Source organism: Hermetia illucens, chromosome 1 (genome assembly GCF_905115235.1).
Source record: "Hermetia illucens chromosome 1, iHerIll2.2.curated.20191125, whole genome shotgun sequence".
NCBI classification, from domain to species: Eukaryota; Metazoa; Arthropoda; class Insecta; order Diptera; family Stratiomyidae; genus Hermetia; species Hermetia illucens.
Genome location: NC_051849.1, coordinates 90,411,071 through 90,437,164, shown reverse-complemented (window position 1 = coordinate 90,437,164; position 26,094 = coordinate 90,411,071). Strand labels below are relative to the sequence as shown.

General features: G+C 37.5%; 2 protein-coding genes across 2 annotated transcripts in view; one reads left to right on the top strand and one right to left on the bottom strand.

Moving 5' to 3' along the window:
• Positions 1–1,856: 1,856 nt before the first annotated feature.
• The window catches only part of LOC119659183 (rho guanine nucleotide exchange factor 18), a 120,115-nt gene continuing 95,877 nt past the window's right edge, over positions 1,857–26,094 (bottom strand). Inside the window, exons 22-30 of the mRNA XM_038067146.1 lie at positions 25,786–25,809; positions 13,535–13,749; positions 12,296–12,457; positions 11,614–12,174; positions 11,424–11,553; positions 11,084–11,189; positions 10,802–10,907; positions 3,276–3,364; positions 1,857–3,217 (exon numbers count right to left, since the gene is read on the bottom strand). Coding sequence (XP_037923074.1) covers positions 2,866–3,217; positions 3,276–3,364; positions 10,802–10,907; positions 11,084–11,189; positions 11,424–11,553; positions 11,614–12,174; positions 12,296–12,457; positions 13,535–13,749; positions 25,786–25,809 — 1,745 coding nt within the window. The 3' untranslated portion in view covers positions 1,857–2,865. The remainder of the gene's footprint in view (positions 3,218–3,275; positions 3,365–10,801; positions 10,908–11,083; positions 11,190–11,423; positions 11,554–11,613; positions 12,175–12,295; positions 12,458–13,534; positions 13,750–25,785; positions 25,810–26,094) is intronic.
• LOC119659192 lies at positions 22,890–25,933 on the top strand. Its single transcript, XM_038067156.1, has 4 exons — positions 22,890–23,211; positions 23,277–23,379; positions 23,600–24,494; positions 24,802–25,933. Exons 1-4 carry the CDS (start codon positions 23,078–23,080, stop codon positions 25,290–25,292), a joined length of 1,623 nt encoding a protein of 540 aa, XP_037923084.1. The 5' UTR covers positions 22,890–23,077; the 3' UTR covers positions 25,293–25,933.

Below are 26,094 nucleotides of genomic sequence, written 5' to 3'. Positions count from 1 at the left end.
TGATTTACATAATTTGTTGGATATATTTGTACTAAGTAAGTAGATGCAGGTGGATTACAGAATTTGAGGACCATTCAGTGTTTAGTAACGTTAAGAATTTAGGAAACGCAGCTGTGACTATTACAGTTGAATCATTACATTATAACTATTCATTATAGAAATTTCAGTGAACCGTAGATGGAATGAGAGTTTCAGAATTTGGCTTTCTTTTTGAGGTTGCAACGGTCTAATAAAGTTACAAGCCATTGGTATTCCTACACAAGGTGTTTGGTATGTGATACATTGACTACCAAATAAAATTAGAGCAAATATTGAGTACCTCGGTACCAAAGGGAGCTTGCCATTTCCTTCGAAACAGCAGTATTGAAAAACGATGAAGATAGAGGACCAAATGAAGTCGAAATTGTAATTTTGGTTCGAATAATTAACATTTTTACATCTTTTCAGTTTTCTAAAGGAATAGCCACTAGTTGCTAACTTTGATTGATTTAACTTACCCCTTTTGAATTACTAATTTATTAATCCTGTAGATAACATCCACTCCAATTTAATATTAAGTTACACTTAACTGTAAATAGTTTTTCTATTACTACTGACATTCCACCTTCCGAAGATGAGCAGTATCCAGTTATGTACATATTTATAAGGACATCTCTTCACAATTACTATTTTTATGTACAAGGCGATTAGTAGAAGGAGAAAAATAGATTTCTATAAAATACCCTCTGCGTCTATATCTATGGTTCAATGTTAGCATGCTCGTTATCCAGTTTAATAAAGTTTCTCTTCTTCCTTTAAACTCTGCTAAAAATACTCATGCGTAGAACTAGAATCTTAGTTTATAATTAATATGTTTAAGTTTTACTTTTCTGTATTGTCAAAGAATTGGTTTTGTATATATAATAGTTTTCTTGATATTTATTCTATAAGAAGTTATTCGTTTCAATTCAAAAGAAAATTAAACTACCGATTTGTAGCGAACAACCAAATTTGTTGTTCAACGTGATTAGTGTTTGCCATTGTCATGTCGTTATGAGTATTGTCTTTGTAGTAATACGATGAGGAGTGTTGACGGAGAAGCATTAATGTCTTTAATTAGCTAGTGTGTAGTTAAGTAAAAAATATTGAGCAATACATGAAATTACATGAGCAACATTCCGGCGTGATGTACGTAACGTTTATGGTTTCAACTCGGTCCTATGTTTATGTTTGAATTCATTACTTCATTATCCCAACTAATACATGCTGCAAGCAAAAATCGACATCTATCGTGGTTTTCCTAGGAAACTGCCTTGGTATGCATTTTGTTAGTTCAACTCAATTCTGATCAATTTTCTTCAAAGCTAGTCAAAATAAAATGTATCGAATGCTTCCGCAGAAGAGAAGTTCTTTATTGTGTTGCGGGGATGTTTCGTTATACTATTTTGGTATAAATATATATTTTTTTTAAATCTTGAATTAAAAACACTTTTTCAATGCTTTCTAATCAAAAGCATGAAATTCAGTCAATGTGCGTATTCAATCCTCAGATCCGATTCCAAAAATGTTTTTCCTTTCAATTTCGGAACAGCATATAAACTCATTCTAGTGGAAGTGATTCTTGAAGATAGGATGACGTGAACGTTAGCTATAGAAAATGAAACGAATATGCTCCCTGGCACGATTTACTCTACTCTCTGTTATATTGAAACGTTTGAGTCTGATAACCTCAGGCATTACTGCTTTGTTTGAGCCAATAGGAATATTTTCGGGTAGAACCTACGGCCAGATGTAAGAAAATGTTGGAATGCCTGAAACTTGAAGAGCTTCGGAGAATTTTCCACTAGAAGTCAAAATAAATAACAAAAGAAAACAAAATAATAGCAATTTGTTTTATATTTTCGTTATGTTTTAAGCTCTAAGTGAATAATAGTTAAAAACAATGTTTACAATATTTCCTTGTAGAATTTTGGAGACGTAAGGAGGTTTCAACAGGATTGAAAACTTTTCAATTGAAATCCCTATTCACTTACAATACACAATAAATACTGGAAAAGATTATCATTACCTCTACTATTAAGACTAAACAGTTTACGTTTTTGCTTTAATATATCAAATGTTCCTGTTCTCATAATTTTGCTTCGTGGAAACTGTTTTCATATGATCTAAATGTATAAGTACAACTTTATCTCATTATAAACAAATGTTAAAATACGAGAGGACAGAAAATATTGCTGAAATTAGTTGTTCTTTTTGTTCAAAAATATATATTGCTTAAAGAGTAAGTATTTAGAGGAAATTCAAAATTTTACCATTTATTTTTAATAAATAATCGTAAATTATTGGATTCTGAACATAACAACTATTAATATTTCCCAAAAGGGGTAAAATGCAAAACACGGCGTCATTAAGGTGAATCGCTATCTTATTTTGCGGTTTTAACTATCTTATGTTCGACTAAAATCGATTTAAGTACAAATTCGATACCATTAAATCAGCATTCAATTCCTTTAAAATCTTCAGTATTAAATATAGTCTGTTTTCTTTGATTTCAATTATAATGAGTTCCCGGAATTTTCGTTAAATTCCGGAGTATGTGAACAAATCGATATTAGCTGTAAAACATTGAAGTATTTGGAAATAATTCTATTATTTTTGAAATTGTTGCTAAATATTAAGAATGGCCTTCCAAGCGTACACATTCTATGAACTGGAAAAGAATTGGCTTGTTTGCTTCATGCTATATATAAAATTAACTTAACGACTTTTGTGAAACTTGAATTTGGAAACGCATATCTATTGTTCACATAGCCATTGACCAATTTCTCTTTATGAAAATTTGAAAAAAGAGCAAAAAACTTAAATTTCAACTTCGACTGGCATGTATCAGAAGTATATTTCCTCTTCCTCTTGATTTGAAGTAGCTGGTTTGTCGTTGGAACCAGTAGAAGACTGATTTGAGGGGTTCGGCCGGCTATTGCTCGACGAAATTGATTTTTTCACCATTGTCGGCGTTCCAATTGCGGTAGGTTGTGAGCTATTTGACGACATCATAGATACATTACCGTATTGCATTGTTTTGCCACTGTGGGATCCTTGTGTTGCTGACATCGGTAAAGGCGACACTGTTCCAGGGGTGGGTGTGGAGTGTTGTGATTGTAGTTGGTGGTGAAGTGGAAGGCCTACATCCGAGCTACGAACTCGATATCTTTCAGGAAGCTTGGGGTAAGTATTGGTGCTAAAAATTAGTAAGAATTTTAGTTCGAGAAGCTTAATAATGGCAATCTGAACCTTACCGTGTGGCAGGATTGCCTGACTGTTGAGGGACAGGTTGTTGAATTATCGCTGGACTGCTTCCAGTTCGTGAATGGTTTATATTTTGGTTCTGAAATAAAAAACAAACAAGTAAACAAATTTAACCAGTGAACTTTTTCTGTTAAATATCTTTTCCCACAAAATGTATAAAATCAAAAATCAATAGTAGATGAAATATCAGTCAACATTAACTAGGGGATGCAGAAATTGTGATATCTGAGAGTGGAAAAAATCAGGAATCAAAACGACTATTAAATTCAAAATGCAAAACGGGTTGAGAGAAGTGTCAGAAGAAATAGTTTAATTTAGTGGGAGAAGAATTCAGGCTAGGGCTATTGTACTATCATCGGAAACCGCCTGTTCAATGGAGAAGTCAAGTCACCTGTGGCGTTTGCAAACTTTTGCCAATCTCACCAAATTCTCTGGAGGCAGAGGAACGAAACCTTAAAGTCTCCTCCTCTTCACATTCATGCATATTGCCGAAGCCACAAATCCAGATGCCAAAAGCTGGCTCCCCATTATTATGGATCCAGACTCTTGGTGAGTCGGTCTGTTGACCTGCTCATTACCAGCAATGTTCGAGCTCCCTGGCATCCACATCAGGAATGTTTCGTTTGATCGGCCAAGTTTCAGCAGCAATCGATGCCAACTCTATAACAACAACCCTGCGCCCGATCCACGAAGAGATTATTAGGTCTGTAATTCTAAGAGACTTGTGATCATTTATCAACCAATCTTCTCTTTTGATGAATATGCCAGAATATATCTTTCCAAAGACTGGAGTGGAGTGCGATCACCGTGGATTTTCCTTCCTGATGAGCCTGTTGTCTAAAGCAAAGTGGCCAGTTAGCAATGCATGTATTCCTCACGAACCGATCTACTAATCTTTCTAGTCATTTGAGTAGAAAGGACGTTAGATTGATCGATCGTTTTGTCCGTGTAGGTGGGTTTCCTTGGTTTGGGAATAAAACTATCTTCACATGACGCTAGTTAATTGGAATATAAGCGTGCGCAAGGCATGCACCGTATACATTCCGAATATACATGCCCAGGGCATCCATTCCCTCTATTACTAGCGTGGGAATGATGCCATCCGGACCTGCAGATTTTTATCTATGGAACGAATTAAATGCCCATTTTACTAGCTCCATTCTGCTACTATTCCGGATGACTCAAGTGGTTAGAGCGTTGGGCTGTCGTAACGGAAGGTCACGCAAATTTCACTGGTGGCAGAGGGGTTTGTTATCATGACTGGATGTCGGATACCAGCCGACTCAGCTGCGAAGCTGTACCTGAGCCAAATCAGGCGAGCGCGAGCGCAATGTCAACCACATTGCTTGCTACATTGTACTGTAGTGTACCGTTATGGTCTTGAATGAAGTGTTCTAACAAACTTAAAGGCTTTGATCCAATATGAAATGTTGTACCGACGATTATTATTAGCGACGCGGCTTTGCATATCAGATGCTAGTTTCTCGATTAATGGCTGTATGCACCTGTCGGCATCGCGATGAGATTTTGGATGCCTGCGAAGTGCACTTCAAGCATGTGGTTTGCAGTTTCTTCATCGTTTTCTATGTACTTTCCACTATGTAAACGTAGATAACTCAGCTTCTGGCTACGTTCCTTGATAAAGGTCGGCAGCAACTTCGAGATTGCCTTAAGATTGTTAGTCTCTTCGGAAAAGCATCTCCATGATTATCGTTTACCCGATCTTATGCTCTTCGTTAGAGCTTTCTGCGCCTCTCTGTACCGATTCCAGCTAGCGGCGGGCTCATACTTCAGAGCACGATTAATGAACACCCTCCTCCCTCCTCTCCTCTGTTGCACCAAATTCGAGCTCCACAATGGTGTTTTACCCCTTTTGGCATCTTGAGTAGGTAACTTTTTTCGAAAGCTTTTCTCATGCTATTTATGATCATCTGGGTTGTTTTCCCGATTCCAACAATGGGTTTGATCGTAACTCGGGGGCTCAGTTCTATTTTATACGTCACCCAATCTGCTTTCCGTGAATTCGGAAATGGAGTAATTGGAGGTAGGTCCGTGCCCATTGAAAAATCGATGTTCATGTAATGAGAAGATATAACTGTGAATTCATTTTAAAATATCCCAAAAACGGGCACGAAATATTCTGAGGGAATACAATTCTTTCTTTCTTACTTCCGAGTTTCCAGTGGACTGGGATCCGAAATTCAATTACGATTTTTCATAATTGTGAAACGGTAGCTATCTGCAAACTTCGAAATCGCTACTACAGGCTAAATCCTGCCTCCACTCCACCCTCACCAGTAAGAGTGGAAGAAAGGGAAGTGCTGATGTGGATGTTACTGATCTATCGTGAACCTGGGAAAATTTCTAGCCGTGGGCAGCGAAAGGGTTTGCGAATGAATACAAAGCTCTTTGGGGATGAGAACATGGGGGTGGCTGCACCACTAGGTATGGTAATATCCAGAGAAATCGAACGCAATGAATCAGAATTTTTGGCGGCAGGTGACGACAAACTGGCAACCTCAGTGAAACCCACACTGGACGCAGCGAACTCTTCGGTAATCAGTAATGCGTCAAGAAGCATAAGACCAACATATCTGTGGTGAGCCTGCATTAGGCTCTATTTCCACGCTTCGCGTGGAGATGAGAACTGCGTCCCGGGAGATTGGCACGAAGTTGGACTTTACCATAGGAATACGAACACGGTAGAGGGGAAGAATAGGACGTATGCACAAGCTGCAGCCTAATCTTTTACCGTTGCCGTTGTAAAACGCCAGAGGGATCATTTACTAGTCGGGAGGAAGTACTTCTGAAAAAAACATATTGGCATCTGGACTGAACCCAAGGTTTAATAATCAAGGTTTTCGCGATGGGATTCGCCATTTGGAAAGTATCGATGAGCAGGTTTTAAAGTGGCCCTGACAGGCAATCTCAATTTTTAGTTCTAGCTTTCGATCCAAGTTCATCATTGTGGATGAGCAGAAAATATCAGATACTGGATATTTGAACTTCGGACAAAGGTAGAGGAAATCATTTGGATAATGGGTGAACAGAACCTGAACATTGATCTCGCAGATTGGAGGGTAAAGTTCATGAATGCCAAGAGGAACTAATCCGCAAAAGTGGAGTGTTTCACCTTAGTGTTCCAACTGGGCCAAAAGAGTTTGAAGTGCCCATAGAAAGTCACCATATGTGGCCCATGCTTTCCTGAGAAGATTGAAATTCAATTATATCAGGAAACTGTAGATCAGCATCTTTATTTTGAGAGGGAAAAACAATGATGGTCTTCCATTCATACAAAATACATCAAATTGCAGCATCCTCAGTGCGTTTATCAATAATGGATCTGCGCGGAGAATAGTGCTTACAGTGGCGGAACCCCGGAAGGGAGTTCGCACTGATGAAGAAGCACAGGACAAATTCTACCTTACAGTAACTTCTCCCACATCTTTCCGGAACAAGCGTAAGAAAGGAAAGCTAGAAACCTGAAGGGGTCTGGTTTGATGCCAGTTTATGGAATTGGATCTGAGAGAACCACACATTTCGAAAAACATTAAGATTGGTCAAATCAACCTGCAGCATATCAAAGCATCTTTTTAAGGTTTTGTGTGAAACAAAACCTTATTAGAATCGAGACGGTGTCTGTCTGTCTGTCTGTCACACCCGATTTATTCGGAAACGGCTCCACCGATTATCACAAAAATTGATGAGAGTATGTAATCTGGTGATCCCTTTACATGCAGTAAGTGGCGCCATCTTGTGTTAAGTTTAAGGGGGGGCTCCCCATACATGTGAATGGAGGGTGCAAATTTTTTTTTCGCAGAATGTAGGGTATCAAATGAAAGGTCTCAATTAGTACTTTTCGAATCTGGTTCAATATTTGATATTAGATGAAACATAGGGGAGTGAGGGTTCAAAATATGACCCCAAAAAGTGTAACAGGTCTCGTTCTCAGAACCCATCCAACCGAAAAATCTGAAAAAAATCACAGTGGTGCATCTCTACGAAATCTAGGCCTCAAAATATATCCGGTTCCGATATCTGCACAAATAAAGTTAATAATAGTATATTTCCACATTTTAGAAATTTACCCAGCACCCCCCCTTATGTTCATCCCAGAAGTACAAAATTTGGCATGCCTATAACGAAGAATATAATGCACAGTTTGGTCAAGTTTGAAGAAAATCCAACTATTACTAACAAAGTTATAGGGGGTGAAACTTTACAATTTTTTGTGAATTTCGTGCACTCTCCAACCTGCATGACGTCATCATCACATATCAATTCGTCAATACCACAACGAAATGAGCTCTTATGAATTGGGTCGCAGAGAATTATTTTGTTTTAGTTTTTTAGTTATTTGTCAGCCAGACATGTGTGTATGTAGGTATATAATAGATGCGTGCTAATGAACTTTGCGGGTAGTGCCTAATTCAAATAGATATAAGAAGTAAATCGGAAATATGGGTACGATCCATTTATATACGTGCATATATGTGTACAGTATCCGGTAATAGGCAGTTTGTTTGTTTAGGGTGAGCGCGATATCTATGGCTGTAATATGTACGTATGGCTCGTAGTTTGGAAAAATATGAAGGATTATGTTGGATTTGTAGCTACTTATATACGAACAGAAAAATGTGCGTTGAAGTTTCTCACATAAGATGAACACAAAACCTTTATACCCGAAGCGCGAGCTTCCGGTATTCCGACTTGTTTTCTACTGGCGACAAGACTGACAAAACTAGAGGACTGCCCTTATATTTTTAAGATGGAAGGACCATGTGTTTCATGGTTTGAATTAGGAGGTAGTTTGTTAGCCAAAGGTAATCTTTAGTGGGTTTCATTTAATAAAATCCGGGAGAAAGCCTGCATCCTGATGTTAACATTGCTAGAGGTAACCATGCTGAGACATTCTCTTTCCAGAAACTAGTTCTGGTCATCTTACAATACCCGATTAATGGCAAGAAAAAAATGTAATAGTTGCCTCTGCTTACTTATCCCATGATTTGTGCTTTCCGCCGACGCAAAAGCTACGATCTGATAGCGTTTGTAAAATTAAGCTGTCTTGAACTTTTAATTGTTTAGGATGCGAAAGTTCAATACATGTTTTGAGAGAGTAGCATGTGCAATCCTAAAAGAGAAAAGGTGTTTGATTTTACCGCTTCTGCTCATCTCATGCCCTTATTTTCGTGTGAAGTAGTTGACCTGACAATCTGCAGTTCAAAGATGTTAAGAGTTGATTGAAACTGGCGGCTGCTAGATGAAGTTTCACTATCAGGCCACCATTACTTCGAATTCTGTCAGACCATTGGAGACGAACAGACTGTTATACAAAGGAAAACGGCAAATTTAATGAACTTATAGGAAATAAAGTGCAGCTTTCTACGCGATTAAGGATTCCTTCAGTGATAGAAGACCAATTGCGAAAAGACTTGCTCTATTACCTGAGAGAAACGCGGTAAAATGGTGCCCTGGTAGAATCGAGAACTATAAAAATTTGATTTCCTTAGTGTTTACCGTTCTTGATTAGGCGACTTCTGGATCGTGCTTGCAACAGCAATAATAGTAAAGACTGGTGAAACTTCCAGAGCTAAATGAGGCCCGTAATATGCGTCAAGTGAAACTCTTTTAAGGGGTTATACCTAGTTAGAACTTTAAAGATCGATTTTTTTATTTGATTTTCGTAATGTAAATATATTTAAGTATACATGCAAAAAAATTCATACTGATTCGAACTGCTCTTGGAAGTAAACTATCCGGGGAAACAGGTTACAGAAATGAGAAGGAAAGAGTTGGCAGTTCCTGTAAACCTTTCAACGGAAAAGTATTACAAGGAAAATTAGAATTAGAGCGGTGGTTACAAATGAAAAAAAAACTGCTATACTAGCCTTTGAGCACTTCCTCCTGGTATGGATAGTATCCATCCAACGATGCTAAAGGAAGGTATAGAATACCCAGAGCGGCTTCTAAGAAATATTTTTCTACATGTGTGGCTTTGGGCTACATGGCTACCTCTTAAGCTTAAAGTAGATTTAATATCGAAGCCCGGGAAAGAAGACGCATGCTGAAGTGGATGTTAATGGTTCTAGATAAAAAACCTCTTTAGAACAAAAGGGCGAGTGTAAAAATGAAGCGAGCCTCAAAGCTTGCGGTCAATGCAGGCGGACTTTTGCCTCGATATGGGGACTTGGGGCTCATGCACTAATGTTGATATATTATATTATCATTACACTGATGTTCGCTTATGGGTTAAGGTGTTAAGGTGAAACAAAAGAGTTTTCACTGTAAGTTGGTCCCACTGCAAAGAGCTGCATGGCTGTGCATTACCGGTATCATGAGCACGACATTCGGTAATATTGGAGGAACAGAATTTAGTTGTTGTAATGTCTTCTGATTCTCGGATCTCCATAAATCTACTTGGTAGAAGATATGAAGTTATTCTTAAATGTAGAGGAAAGTGGGATGGCTGACTTCTGCGGCAGCATAATATTTAAAAAAGTTGAATGAATTCGTTCTTAAGTGAACTGATTTGTATAGTGAGAGGGAAATTATCGATGATTTACCCGATCAAGGTTTAAAATGATCATCTACCGAAGCCAGAGACAAGACAATCATCTGAATAGCACGTTGCATCGGGCTTACTACTTGCTCGGCCGAAAAAGAATCCCGGGTAGTCTGATGGCAATAAAACGAAGACTGATTACTTCTGGTTACGGATATCGCCCTGCAACGAAGAAACCTTTTTTTGAGCGACAGCCAAAAACATTTGCAGTGGGTCACAGATCGCACATGAATCACGGCTTTTTGAACGCCGTTTTTACTGATGAATCGTTTCTTTACCAAGGAATACTCACAAGATTGATGGTTGATACGCGGAAAACCACATACTCAGCGCAACATTGAACATCCAGATAAGGAGCACGTTTAGGGATGTTTCAGCGACATTGGCCGACAGCATGTGTAAATGTGTAGACTTGCAGGGAAACCGCGGCAGCAGTGTTTGCTGCTAGTATAACCCGCGTTAGCCTTACTGTTATGTTTGTCATATTAGCTTGCACACTAGTAAAGATATTCAATTACAAGCTCCGTTTCCGTCGGTTTATTTTTGCATTTACTAGTATTCCGCGAACAATCAATAGTACTTCGTCAACAATTTGTTTCCTTGCGCAAGTCCATTGCTGAGAAAGTGAAATACGCTGATTACAAAAACGAAAGGCATCAGTGATAAAATGCAACCCTGGTGGACTTCGTTTTGGACATCAGACTCTTCTGGGATTTTGCGTTGATTGCGAAATGGGGAAGTTTGGGTGATCTTGCTTTTTCCCGTGAAAACTTATATTATAATTGTGTACAGTTATTTGATGACCGTTAACATCAATTTAATGATAATACTAGAACTAGAACACGTCTTTGCCTTGCTTGATAGCTGCAAACTTCTGATTCGATACAAAATTCTCAAGCAAAACATGCTCAAATTACCGTGCAATTTCATGCATACATTCATTAATAAACATACCTTTTTGTCAGCCAATTTTAAGGGAAATATTTGTGTGATTCCGCCACTAGGATTAATTGGTGAATTATTTGAATTACTAGAAGTTGGTGCCTTGTCGGATTTTGTGCTGTAATAAGAAATATTTGTTTTTTTTTTTTTGTTTGGAAGGATAAAAGGAATTACATCATACGTACAAACAAATGAACAAATATAAAAAAATCAAGCACAAATGTGATCGATAAAATGGAAGAGAATAAATAGTAAACAGACAAACAAAATTGATTAACATTTTTGTGCACTTACCTCGACAATGATGACAATTTCATCGGTATTTGTTGTTTAACATTTGCCTGATTGACCTTTGGAGCGTTGGTTGCACTTAACAGATTTGCAGGGGGTGTTTTATTAACTGAAATTAGAATTCGAAAGCGATCGTTTGATTTTCTTTTCATTGGCTACACTCTTTTCTTCTTTCATATTAAGTGATTTACGGACATGTTTATACAGGAGCGATTTCTTGATAGCTGTGTCAATATTTGAAATCGAAAGTATTATTCTAAGTTTGCATTTCAAGTTAGTTGAGGACGTTTCCGAAACGATTGCATTATTTTCTAAAATAAAGTTAGTGAAAATATTCACTTACTGGATGCAGAACGCCATTTGTCATTGCGTTTGTCTGAAAGGGTTCCATGCAAATGATGATACTCGTCTGAGCTATGTGGATGATTATCAGTATCTGCATTTGGAGCTACATTGGCAATTGATAACGGGGTCTGGAGAATAAATTGGCTTTAGTAGGCGGATTGTGTGAAAAATTATAATAAGTTACTTACATTTGGGGAAAGAAGCAATCCTTGACTGTAAAGCATTTCCATTTTCTTATAAAGCTGTTCTCTCTGCTGCCGAATATCCTCTTGGTCGGCTTTATTCTGTTTTTCAATCGCTAATTGCGCATTGCGCTGTTCTTCTAAATCTTTTTCTTGCTGCTCTTTCTGTTTCAACCACGCTTGTTTCTCTTCTTGTAACTTGTCTTGCAAGTTTCTTAGTTCTTCCAGCTGATCGTTGTGCTTGTAGAGTGTTTTTGGGTTATCGCGGAAACTTGCAAGTTGAGTACGCAGATTGTTAATTGTTGTCATTTGTTGAGAAATTATACAAAGTAATGTGTGGAGATGGTGGGAGACTTGCAGCGCTGCATAATTATGATCTTTCAGGGAAATATTCTCAGATTGTGCTTTTAAACTGTTCTGATAAACAGATAAGGTATTCGAATTAGTATCACATTCTGAAGCTATTGAGTCTCGTTTATCAGTTCCTTGATAATAATGATTGTCTCTAGTTGGCATTGGTGCCATTGGCAATGTTGATAAGACTGCGTCTCGCCAAGGAATATTACTCTGCAAAACATAGTTTGGTAAATAGACTAACAATAGTTTCCTGTGCTAACGGTTGTATGGCTTATATTTTCGGGCACACATATCAGGGATATTTATAAAATAAGAAACTGCGAATACAAACCTTATTTCGACGCTCATCAAAACCACCAAAGGTTTCAGCGCGTTTCGGTAGAATTGGTGACGTGTAGCCCTCACTTTGCCGCTCACCAACAGAACTAAATGAACGTGAAACTGGAAGACCAGTAGCTGCAGTATACAAAGATGAAGCCAAATGGCCTATTTCCTATTGAAAATGAAAATATTATATCAAATAGGTAAAGTTTATTTTCTAAATGTGCGTCCAATAATGTAATAATCTAGCTTTCACTAACTGGAGGATTTAAATTAAATTTGAAGTAAATTCAGAACTCAAAGTAGTCCTATCTTTAGGCTAAGGTGAACACCATGAAATATACTAGACGTTTAGGGTAGGTTTGGTTCTTGGGGAACGATGGTGTCGCAACGAAGAGTCGCAGTTTAAGACTCACTGGCCTCAGAGGAACTTATATCGTAGACGGAAATCGACTCAATTATAAATGAGTACCCGAGTCAAATCAGGGTAGTAATCCGGGAAGAATACAATGTTAGCCACATTGTCTTCTGTCGTACTCTTAATGTTTAGAAATAAGAATTCTAATATGCTTCACAGTCCAAGCTCAAGCTGGAGTTTTGCACTCCATTTTTAAATGCAAGAGTGAAATGAGAGGAAAAAATGAATACTCAATTAGCCTCAGTCACTAGGGAACATGTGTAGTAAACTCGTGTGCATAGGTCAACAGTTAAGCTTTATCGGAAAGGGGAAACTTTTGAGCATTTTTTATATTCGATTCGGGTATATGTATCTACAATAAATAATTTAATTATTAATCAATTTAATTACTTAATATAAATTGAAACTCCATAAAATTATAGATCCATATTTGTATTCGTTATCGAATTAAATTCATATATTTATATCAGGCTGTTATCGCCTAATATTTATTGAATCGAAAGTTAGCAAATTAAGAAAATATCCAAATTTCAAAAATACACCATACTTTAAATCATAAACTCAAAAATGGAACCCACACCTGGAAAAATAATGTTTATCATAGAAAAATCGTCAACAATTGAGCAGCATGGATAATTTTCTAAAAAGTAGAAGGAGATGTAAGGCGCAACTTCTTATGAGTGGTGAGATCCGTCTAGACCATGAACGGATCTCCACCCAAATTATGTCAGGAAAATGTTAAAATCTATTTAGATATTTAGTAAAATTAATCTGGATCCATTATTTTGTGGAGATTGATAAAAATTATTTGAGTTGAAACTTTTCTCTTACCTGTACAGTATTTAATACTCTTTTCCATATTTCTACAGTATCACAGTAATTGTCAGTAATTAAGTCTTTATAAGTTCCGAAATTCGCTAGAAATTCTTCAGCATTCATACTGCTTGTTTCAGGTGCCCCTTTCATTTCATTCAGGAGGCTTAACTGTATGAGGATCTTCTCCTCGAGGATAATAGCTTGTTCAATGTCCTTCTGCCGCATTTTATCTGTAAGCATATGCATAAAATATAGTTTTGAAAATAAAAACTAAATTCTCGACGGATATAAATCAACTGTAGACATGCTGATTTTTGATTGGTGTTAACGGTGAAATTGATGTGTATACATATAAAATATGAACAACAGCACAATCCGTAAGCCAATTAACTCAAATTACTAAGTCTAGATAAAGGGATAACTACCCAAACGGAAGAGCAAAATCAGGTTCGAAAATGCTTTTTAAAAAATTATCTGGACGGTTGGTAGGTCTAATGTTATTGTTTGTTTTTTATTTCACCATTTAGGCTAATTTTGCTTAGACTATGCTTCAGTTTCATTACTTTTGTACAAAACCATTTCGACCAAATTAGAATCTAAACGTCAGCATTATATCGAATTTCCACGTAGGCAACACAATCACAATCAACAGTTAGTAAAGCAAAAGTAAACCAGTCGATTCGAAGGATATACGTATTGTATTTGACTCCTATCAATATTAACTACAATATCAGAAAAGTATATTGAAGTAGAAAACTAATAAATTGAAAAGCTCCGTTAGCGGCGTTATTTATCTAAGGCCGGACTCTTCTCATAAACGATTAAAAGGAGGGTATAAGGTTTTTTTTTACAAAATGAGGAGGGTGGGGGTATTAAATGAGAAAGTGAAACATTGGGGAGTGGGGGTTCATAACACTATCCAACCGAAAAATCCGAGAAAAATCAAAACAGTGCTTCTGTATGAAATAAAAAAACCATCTCTCTGCTCAAATGAAGTTAATAATGGCATATCATAGTTTGGAAATTTATCCAAACCACCCCCCTAAAATCAACCTAACAATATAAAATAATATAAAATAAAAACATCTTCATTGACATCCTCGAAAGACTAGAGGTGCACAGGATACCTGAAGAAAACAAGTCGACTTTGGGTATAAAGGTTTAGCGCTCATCTTGTATGAGAAACTTTTTATGTACGTTTTTCCATTCGTACATAGCTGAAAATTCAAAATAGTCCTCATATGCTGGGTTGGGGAAAAAGTAATGTCGTATTTGTGATCGAATTTTAACGCTTTATTTAACATACTTAGAATTATCGGATTTACGTCAAATATGCGCCGTTTTGTTCGCAAACTTGTTGCCACTTAGAAGACAACTCCATTATCCCCCTCTTATAACCACCCCCCCCCCCCCTCTCCTTATTTGCGAAAAACTCAGACAGCCACTTTTCGCAAACCTCTTTTGAGGGGAACTTAGTAGCACCAAGAGCGTTTTGCATGGATCGGAAGAGATGGTAATCATTTGTTGCCAGGTCCCGACTATACGGTGGGTGCGATAGGACATCCCATCTGGGTCATCAAAGATGTGTGAGGCCGAGCGTTGTCCTGGTGGAACAGAACACCATTCCTATTGACCAATCCGCGGTTCTGATCAATTGCCTGCTTCAAACGGTCGAGTTGCTCACAGTAGAAGCCCGAATTGAGGGTCTGGCCATAGTTGAGCAGCTCATAGTGGATGACTCCCTTCCAATCCCACCAAACACACAGCAAAACCTTCCTGGCTGTCAATCCGGGCTTGGCGATGGTTTTGGCCGGCTCGCCGCGCTTCGACCACAATTTTTTCGATTGAGATTTTCATACGTGATCCACTTTTCATCACCAGTCACCATCCGCTTCAAAAATGGATTGAATTCGTTCCGTTTCAGCACTGCATCGCAGGCGTTGATTCGACCCAAGAGATTTTTTTCCGTCAACTCGTGTGGCACCCAAACGTCCAGCTTTTTTTGGGATCTAAAGGGTTTTATGGTCCTTACCCGGTTCCTGGCCAATCGAGCGAATGCTCACATGCCGGTCTACTTGGATGATTTCGACGATTTTATCGGTTTCTACGACGATTGGCCTACCAGCACGGGGTGTATCTTCGACATCCACTACACCAGAACGAAATCGATTGAACCAACGCTGTGCTGCGCGAATTGGTACAGTATCGGGGCGACAAACTTCACAAATTTTTTAGGTCGCCTTCGTTGCATTTTTACCTCTCAGGTAGTAAAAATGTAAAATAGGACGAATTTCTTCCTTGGTGGACTGCAGCTTTGACGCGCTATAACTTGAGACTGAAACGTACGATCATAAAACTGTCAAAGAGACACCTGTAGCCCAGATTGTCGCCGTATAGTACGACCCGGTGCGATAAGTACAACACAAGACATGTTTAAGTGTCGCCATCTATTGACAAAATACGACATTACTTTTTCCCCAACCTAATTTATTTCCAAACTGGAAAATATACACATATTAACGTCATAAATATTGCTCATCCTAAACATACAAATGCATTCTACTACCGCATGATGCATACAAATGTATATATGCATGAACTCCTCGCGCAAATTGAATTGAATTCCGCTGGTGAAATATACATACCCATGTACATACATCTATTTGATTTGGGCACTACTTGGAACACTATTAGTGTATACACACCTGCCTCGACTAATTGATGCCGATATAGAGATAACTAAAAAAAAGTTCGAAAATATTCACTTACTTCCTGCTGTTGAGATGAGCCCGCTTTACATCAAGATGACGTCATATACGTCTTAGAGTCTAATCGATCCATATAAAATAAAAAACCTTTACGCTCTATAACATTGTTAATAGTAGACGAACTTCCTTCAAACTTCTCATTTTGTTTGTTCCACATAAAACCTTAATAAAAAATAAAAAAAGTGATACGGGGCAAAAATCTCTTATCTCAGAATTCTCATCTTGCTCATTCAACGTTTAACCATTGTGATCTCACGATATCCACCAACCCAGCATACACTATTCACCAAACTAATCCTCAGTGGTCTGAGCATTTGATAATCTTATTAGGATTAGGCGATATCACCCGCAAATAAAAACAGTGACTCGATGCGAATCCGAATTGATCACTACGCGCATGCTTTTTATGTTTTGTCTCGAGAAACAGAGGCCGATACACAATTAACTAGGAAAAGCTAAAATGGTCAAAAGAACCACACGGCCCTTCGTATACATATATAGGCTCACAGTTTCTCAGACAGTTCACTTTATTGTGGCGTTGATGTATATCGCTATATAGGACATATGCTATGTATGATGTCTTCCGGGACAACCACAAGTTGAAAATTAAAAACATTTCATCATTTTTTAAAGTTTTGTGTAAAACAAAACCTTATTAAAATGGGTTTGTCTGTCTGTCATAGGTACTTTTCTCCAAAATGTGTGGAATGATCCGAACGAAATTTGGTGGACATATGGGAAGTATGAAATGCCACGCAGACAGTGAATGTCATAAATTTCGGTGGAGTTTAACATGTACTACATGCAAAGCGCGGATGTAAAAATTGTTTTCACCGCATATAGTCATGTGGGATATCAACTGAGAGGTCTCGGTTAGTACTTTCCGAAACTGATATTGGCGTGAATTGTTAAGTGCATGAGTAAGGAGTCTAAATGTGTTTATATAAAGTGAAACAAGACTCATTTCCCGAAACTACCCAATCCTAAAATATAAACAAGTCGAGAAACCGGAAGCTGCATGCTTCAGGTATAAAAGATTTTGTGTATTTCTTATATAAAGTATGTAATATATGCATATATTATGTGAGAGTATCCACTTCCGAGTGGTATTGACATCCACAGTCTTGAATTTGTAAAGAAACGACAACTTAGACGTATTATAACTTTGTTAGTAATAGTGCGATTTCCACCAAACTTGGTACGATCATGCTACTACTGCAGCCTACATTACTGCAAAATTTGGGCTGCACATTAATGAAGGCAAGACGAAGTACATGGTGGTAACGTCAGCGCCAAAACCGAAAGAACGAACAACAACGAATCGCACTGGTCAAACGAAAGCAATGAAGATAGGAGACTACCACTTTGAGGCCGTTGAAAATTTATCTTATCTAGGGTCGAAAATCACAACCGATAACAGCTATGACGATGAAATCCGCGCACGATTGTTGGCTGCCAACAGAGCCTATTTCAGCTTACAACAAGTCGGGAAACCGGAAGCTGGGCGCTTCAGGTATGAAAGGTTTTGTTTGCTTTTTCTATGAGTGTATTTAAGCGTAGAACTATCCGATTTGTACATAGCCCGTTATGTATATGCATTTAGCATGTCTGACTACCCACTTTAGTGTGATATTGATATTCAGTTGCAGTAAATTTACACGGTAAAGTCAACTTTGAGCTACTATAACTTTGTTACTAATAGTATGATTTTGATCAAAATGCTTCATTTTATATTTGATATACTACTAACTTTTATAACTCTGGGATACACTTAAGGAGGGTTTTACTCAATTTCTCCAAAAATATGGTAATATACTATTATTAACTTAATTTGAACGGATATCGATATGGAGAGTATTTTGAGGCCTGGGCACCATATAGAGGCAGCTTCATGATTTTTTTCAGATTTTTCGGTTGGGTAGTTTCGGAGAATGGGTCCGTTAAAGAAATCATCCCTTTCCACCCCTCCTACTTCCCGCCTTTCTAATAAATATCAAAACTAAGACTGGCTTCGAAAAGTGCTAACCGAGACCTTTCTTTTGATACCCCACATGACTACATTCGGTGAAAAACATTTTTACACCCCCCTTTTACATGTACGGGGACCCCCCTAAATCTCAACGTAGAAGGATATCACTCACTGCATGTCTGAGGATCCACAGTTCCAAATTTCTCACCAAATTTCGTGCTAATCGGTATAGCCATTTCTGAGAAAAGTGCGTGCGACAGACAGACATACAGATACGAAGTGCCCAAACATGAGGCATTTAAGGCACTTCTTCAGTGAAATTTGTTCTCTTAAACGGCAGACAACCGATCCAATTCGAACCCTTCGGGCAGCCAACAACATCTGTGCTGCCTCCGCTGGTACTCGTATTGTGGCCGTTTGAGTACCTCCTCGATGAGTTCTTTCAACTTGAATTGCTCCTTCAGAGCAGTACAAATTTCTTCTTTCGATATTACTTCATCGAGATCCTTACATTGTATATAGATCTCATGGTTTTGGGCACGCCCTGGGGCATTCTTCCCAAGTGAGTTTTTCACTTGAGTGCGAAAGTCATCAGTTTCGCCCACGCTGGATCTTTTCAGCTCGAACATGAGATCCCCTTTCTGGGTTCTTCGGATTCTGGTTACATTTCCGTTCAGATCTTTTAGGTCGGGATTAGCTTTGACCTTTTTGAGTATCTCCGCGTAGGACAGATTGCCCTTACTGGAGATAACAATTGCATCTGGACGAGTTCGCACTTTTGTTTTTCGTTCCGCTTTTTGTTGGTAACTTTAGTCCATCCATCGTTTTCACTCGACTTGGCTTCGCAACGTTGGTCGAGTTTCCTAGATTCGCTGTATGTTTTCCTCACGATTTTTGTCGTCCAAGAATCTGCCTTCAGTTCATCTTTGTTTGGTGTTGTTATTGGTGTTCTTGGCAAGGTCGTACTTCACTTGAACACCTCCTTCTCCAGATCCAAATCACTTGTAACATTATATGCCAAGGTGGCCAAGTTGTCCACCACCGAGGCACTGCAGTCGAGGGATATCGACCCGCTTGCTCACTCCCAAAAGCCGCCGGTACTGGGGCTCCGAGCCCGAGATGAGCAAACACTAGCCCACGCACAGTCAGAAAAGAAAAGTGCATGAACACATATTTACACATCAATAGGTATGCCCCAATCCGCCAGCTGAGGTCGCGCCTGATGGAAAATCTAGCCACTCCTCACAGGTTTTGCAAACAAAACCTTAAAAACGATTTCGCTTGAAACGTCTCACCATAGGGTCAAAGCTCTTACTGTACAAGACTACTTGCCAGTCCTTATGCATTCCTTGGAGGCTTGGGTTCTTAGCAAAAAAAATGCGAACCTTTGGCCACGTCCGAGAGAAGAATCTTCCGAAGAATTTTCGGCCCCCTACATGATGGTGGACGATTCTGTAGCCTACATAACAACGAAATCTATGAGCGATATCATGACCGTCTGGTTGTGGACAAAATCCGGCTCAACAGGTTACGGTGGGCGGGTCACTTAATCCGTATGGATGAGGATGATCCAGCCTGGAAAATCTATAAGGGCAATATTTATAAGAAGACGAGGCATACCCTGCCTGAGATGGAGCGATGGCGTAGATCAGGACGCCAAATAGCTTTTAGGGATATCGAATTGGCGCACTTCGGCGCAAAACCGGGGTGTCTGGACATTCGAGTGAAATATTAAAAATTCAGTCAAGAAGAATCAACCTTTTTCTTAGTGAGTTTTGTATTAAATTCAATGACGATAACTACAGCGGTTTCCGAGTAAATCTCGCGTGACAGACAGACAGACAGATATTCAAAAGAAACGATGGGAAAATTGTAACATAAATATCAGATATCATAGAATGCTCAAGAAAAGGGTAATCAAAGCACTTCATAAGACTTCCAAGCCAATATAAGTACATAGAAGAAAGCGGAAAACGATTACAAGATTCAATTTGAGGCGTGCATCCAAAAGCAGGCATTATCTGATTTAAAAATAGGTCCTGGTGTTATAGTTACAGTTATAACTCGTACCATGTAGATCCGATTTGAAGAAATGAGTTGGGGTTGGAAGAGCTGCAAGGAAGGCAGCCTTTTTGAGAAAAAGTACCTTAAGGAAAGGTTGAAATTCGTCCATAAACACATTCTAGGCACAGATAGGGAAAACGTGTTTCGATTCAACGAAACCAAAATAATTTTGTTTGGATCAGACAGAAAACACTATTTTCCGCATCCTAAAGGTAAGGACTAAAAGTGCACCATTAGGTAAAGTATCTAGGCGAATCAATCATTATTTTGGCGTTATTTTTCCATTGCTGATGTTGGTTTTCTCTGCTATATACATATACTGAAGACTAACTACACACCCTGAGTACGTTATGTCGAGGAGAAAATGCCAATAAAGGTCCTATTTGTGGAATGGCAAGTTTCCAGACCTTACCCTCATAAAATACTTATAGGGTTTTTTTTAATTGTTTGTGGGAACTCATAGATATAAAAACAAGGGTGAACTCTGGTAAAAAGTGCAGGAATCAATATGCACCATCGCCGCAGATCTTCTCATTTTAAGCACTTCTTGATACCTCCCAGATGAAATACAGTTTAAATTCAATGGAGTTGTGAATAAATACTTATTTTATGTTTAAAGTGCAGGAACAGCAGCTTGTCCCTCTTTTTTCCCACACTGAATTTTATACATTTTGCATTTGTTAAGTTTATGTTTATAACAAGAATTGAACTGAGGAATACATTTAAATATCTGACTAAAAGTCAATAAATGCTAAATACTGAGTTAAATTTACTTGGCCTTATTATTTTTTCCACCACTAGATATATCTTTGGAGAATTTGGAGAAATATGAAGAAATATTTTGATTTACTAGCTACATGCGAATAGAAAAACTTGCATAAAGAGATCCCGGCAGTCCGACTTGCTTACCTAATCAACAGTAAAACAGATCTAGATAGGGTATGTTTGGATCTAAGCATGGAAATGTGCGAGAGCCATGGTTTGCCTATATAGTTTTGATTTTTAAGCCAGGAGAGTTGCAAAAAATGTCTCAATCGATAAGCGGAAAAACTGAGGTTTAATTGAAATCACAGTGTCAGCAGCAGTGTTGCCGGAAGCGAAAAACTGTGAGAAAAATCCTTATTTTGTAATATGTTAAATGGAAATTCAGAAAAGGGCATATACTCTTTCATCAAATAGAAGAGAAATAAATTCTGAAACTTTATACAGCTCTTTAAAAAATCAAATTTTGTATCAATATTTTGAAGAATCAAAATCTGTATCACAACTCATACGGTCAAACATTTTCCTAAAATAATTCCAATCGTTTTCGATTCTCTATGGTTAAAAGAAAGTTGGTATAAGAGCGAAAAAGTATGCGTCAAGCAGTTTTGGGCATATTTGTATTCGTAAATACGAATACGAATGCATTCGTATTCGAGAAGTGAATACCTCGATATTTACACAAGCGAATACGAATACGGCTGTATTCTCACGTCCGCAAGTGAATACAAACATATTCGTATTTACGAGTACGAATACGAGTTCTGTTGGATTAATACGAATATTTCCAGGTGCGAATACGATTTTTTTGTGTTGACATGTGAGCATTTTGCCTGGATAGCGAATGTTATCGCTTTAGTGATCTGATCGTGTTGTACGTATGTACGGTGGAGTCGGGCTTAATCTGCAATAAGAAAATTTAAAAGCCGTTGCAGGTGGAGACATTTGCCTGTCTAATTTCTCATACAGGCGCAGACATTTACCTGACAAAAGCACAGAAGAAGAAGAATATGTTATGTCTTCGCTTTCAAGAGCTTTTTCTTACCAAGCAATTCTTCATGCTTAAAATATCTTTCGAGTTTATATGTATGTATGTATATACGTATACAAATGTGCCCAACACTGGAATGGAGCCACACTTCTTTGAATACCTAATATAGCAACAATTTTTTGTGGATTTTTTTATTTTATTTTTTAATTTCGCTCAGGGCATAAATGAGGCAGCGTCTAATGAGTTGTCTTCCGTCTGGTATGAAGTCGTAAACCGTTTTCACATCTAAGTTTTTGATCACATGAGTGCCAAGCCCGAAAGGAGGAGTCCGTGGACCAAAACAAATGGGAGTAAATTGCTCTCCATTTGGTCCAGTCCGATATCGAATGGATGCGAAACTATGATCCCTTGATCCTTAAAAAAAATTCAAATATTTCTTCATATATTTCAATTACAGTAAAAGAAATTGGAGGTTTCGTGTTTGGTAAAACGCAAATCTGAATTGAAAAGTTTGCAATTTATTATCGTCACAATATGCGTTTATGAATTTGAAGTCACGCAGAAATGGCACCGAAGACAGCGTAATAATAAGAACTGAACTATTCTTCATATACAATCTACAAAACTAGAAAATATAATAATCACATACTAAGCCCATTATGTTTCATTTCATAGAAAAATAAACGTACAGAAACAGGTAGAGATAAAGATAATGCGGCTGCAAACATACAAGCGACACTCAGTCATCCAATACTTACAAAACGATGAAGTAGATGAATGAAAAAATGTTTGTTATCAGAAAAACTGATAAGATAATCAACGAAACACTGAGAAATTGTCGAAAAATGACTCAGTCACGTAATAGAATTTAGTCCAATAATTATTTCATCCAACTACTAATTCGAACAAAATCATATTGTTGTTGAAACTGATCAAATTTAAGGCTAAACTATGCAAATTGTGATTTCTTTGAGCTGGGATATAATGTAACTAAATCTGTGAAAATGGTGAAAGAGTATCTAATATTCCTAATATGTGCTGTGTGGTTAGTTGATAGCAGTTCAGGTGATGATAAACTTATGTGCCCGAAATATTGCAATTGTGATTTATATGAAAATTATAACCGCGCAGATTGCAGGTAAAATTCAATCGATACGGACGTTTTAGGATATACTAAAACGATATTGAAATTTAAATTTCCAGTAATCGAAAGCTGATCAGTTCAATTATCGACATACCGATCACAGCGGAAATATTGGATTTGAGCTATAATGACATCAATTTTTTGGAAGACAAGAGTTTTAAGGTTGGTGTTTGTTTGCTAAATTCTTCTCAATCGGATTATTATTAAAAAGCATGTGTATAGTTTCAACTCATTGGTTTGACCAATAAGTTAAATAGCACCTTAATGTCTGTATCATTTAGCATCACACGGAGTTTCAAAAAATGAGTTGCAATTTCGATCCAATTGAAAAAGGTAGAATCCTCATAACTCGAAAAAAATAATTTCTCTTCTTAAATTATAGGATCTAAAATACCTCATGAACTTAACGATCTCAAACAATGGAATACACACAATATACCTTGATGCTTTCTACGATCTACTTGAATTGCAGTTTATCGATTTGTCATACAATCGGTTGGAATATTTCGACCCACGAATTTTCGAAAACAATCGAAAGCTATTGGGTGTAAATTTGGATGGAAATAAATTCATGTCGCTGCCTAATGAACCATTCATCATAAACCCCTCATTGCAATTTCTTAGTCTTCATAAGGCGCAAATAATGCAAACAACTGACTCACAGTTCACAAAGATGCCACTTCTTAGCAAATTGGATTTGTCGGACAACTTGATGATTACTTTAAAAGTTGCTACCTTCATCCGGTTAGGTCAACTGAAATATTTAAATGTTCTAAACAACCGTTGGACTACATGTCACAATGATTTGAAGTCAACAGTTGAGTATTTGCGAGCAAAACAGGTTGAAGTGAGGATAAATGTTTGCAGCAAGAAATTCGGCGAGAAGAAGTTTGAGAAAATGATGATGGCTCCAGTTGAAGAAGATATCGAAACAAATGCAAAATCCGATACTGAGAAGGATATCAGTTTGGTATGGAAGAATTCTACGATCTTGAACCTGACAAACAACTTCAAATGTGACGTCGAAAATCTGGATACAATATGCACTTTATATGAATCATGCAATATAAAGTATAATAAATTACTAAGTGACCAAGCAATCATTCATTATCGTTCAAATTGGATTGATCACAATGACAGGGTTTATGTAGCCTTATATTCCGGGCTTTTTTTGGGTTTCTTCGTAACAAGTTCCGTAGTTTATGTTATATATTTGATATGTGGCTCGAGGTACTGGAAAAAGCGCCGATTACAACGCAAGTTAGCACAACGAAGAAGTATGTTAAAGAAAAATACTCGCTTCAAATTATTAGTATCAAATGTACTATTCTCGCTTGTAATTTTTGTTGTGTCTTTTGTGATGTATTCATATTTGTTCATTATATATCTTAATTTGTTATTTGATTGAATGTTTGCTGACGTTTTTCATTCAACAAATTATGGTAGAATGTTTAATGAGTCCCAACTTTCGTGTTCGATTAGCTAACGTTTCAACCGTAAATGCCAATTAAATACAACTTTGCAATAGCTACAATATTTTAATAACGTCTACTTATAGTTTCGATAAAGTATATATATTTTTAGGACAGACTCCACCTTGCCAGAGTTCTCGAGATCACCAAATTATAGTGACAAGGCCAGTTCGCCTTGTCCGGTGTCCACCAAGGCCACCACAACCTCAGCCAACACGACACGCAATAAATAGAGCACATCAACGTGAATTTCTATTAGCTAGACTTTTTGAGCGTCCTGAAAGGCATCGATACATTCACCGTCATAGTAGCTTGAATAATAGAGCACGAACGGCAACTAATTCGGAGAATTTGGATACAGAGCGGCTAATTCGACCGAGTCCTACCGAGGATGATACTGTGTCGCCTATTGCTTTAGCTGCCCAGGAACCCTCAATCGCGGCTATACCGATTCTCCAAAACGAACCTATGATTGAAAATCTAGCAGATATAACAGTAACCACAGCAAATGGAGCAGAACATGAAGAATTGGATACCCATACTACGACAATAGCAAGGGCGGAGACACCACCTCCTCCTTATAGTGAAATCGTCAAAGATTAATTACAGATTATTTTCAAGACTTCTAGTTCATACGACCTCATTTGTAAACATATTTCTTAACGAAAATTCAATATACATGACAAGTACCTTCTATTTTCAAAAAAACTTGCTACTGACATGAAAAAACCCCGAAGAGTGGATATCTGGATTTTTGCCTAAAATAAATCTTTCTTAGTATCCGCAGAAGCAATAGGCCTAGACCTTCCTGAACTTGAAGCATAGTCATAACGATTGATTTATTTTAACATGTGATATTAGTAGTATTATTGGCATTCCCAAGCAATTTCAAAGACTTTATTTCGGGAATATATCTATGGGCCAACTACCATGCAAAAATTCTACGTTGAACTTAAATGAATGTAAATGATAAATAGTGCAACCACTACCCAATCAAAATCAAATTTATAGAAAGTTTGACTCTCCATTTGACTCCTAGACAACGCTATCAGTAATAACTACTAAAGGACTCAATATATATTCATGATTAGCTTACCTTCTAATTCACTATTTCCCATTGCTTAAGCAAATGATAAGGTTTATCAATTTTATTTACTTATTCTTTTTGTATGATTGATTTATTCAATGCTATGTACTAAAAACTAATTATTTACAAAAATCAAATAAAGACAAGAAAAAATTTGTATTTAGTATTTCAAAGCGACGACGTTGCATAAAGCAATGGGGCGTTTTTACATGGTTTCATATGGAAATTTTCAATTATTCAACACGTCACCGTTTGTTATTCAATATTTGTATGAAAATAGTTTTAGGCAATATGAATGACATCGTTGAAAGGGTGGTA

What these genes read in the sequence shown, in the direction of transcription:
- LOC119659192 (XM_038067156.1), top strand. Translation starts at nt 23,078, where the DNA reads ATGGTGAAAGAGTATCTAATATTCCTAATATGTGCTGTGTGGTTAGTT. An exon ending in TATAACCGCGCAGATTGCAG is followed by an intron (nt 23,212 to 23,276) that starts GTAAAATTCAAT and finishes TTAAATTTCCAG; the next exon opens with TAATCGAAAGCTGATCAGTT. An exon ending in TGGAAGACAAGAGTTTTAAG is followed by an intron (nt 23,380 to 23,599) that starts GTTGGTGTTTGT and finishes CTTAAATTATAG; the next exon opens with GATCTAAAATACCTCATGAA.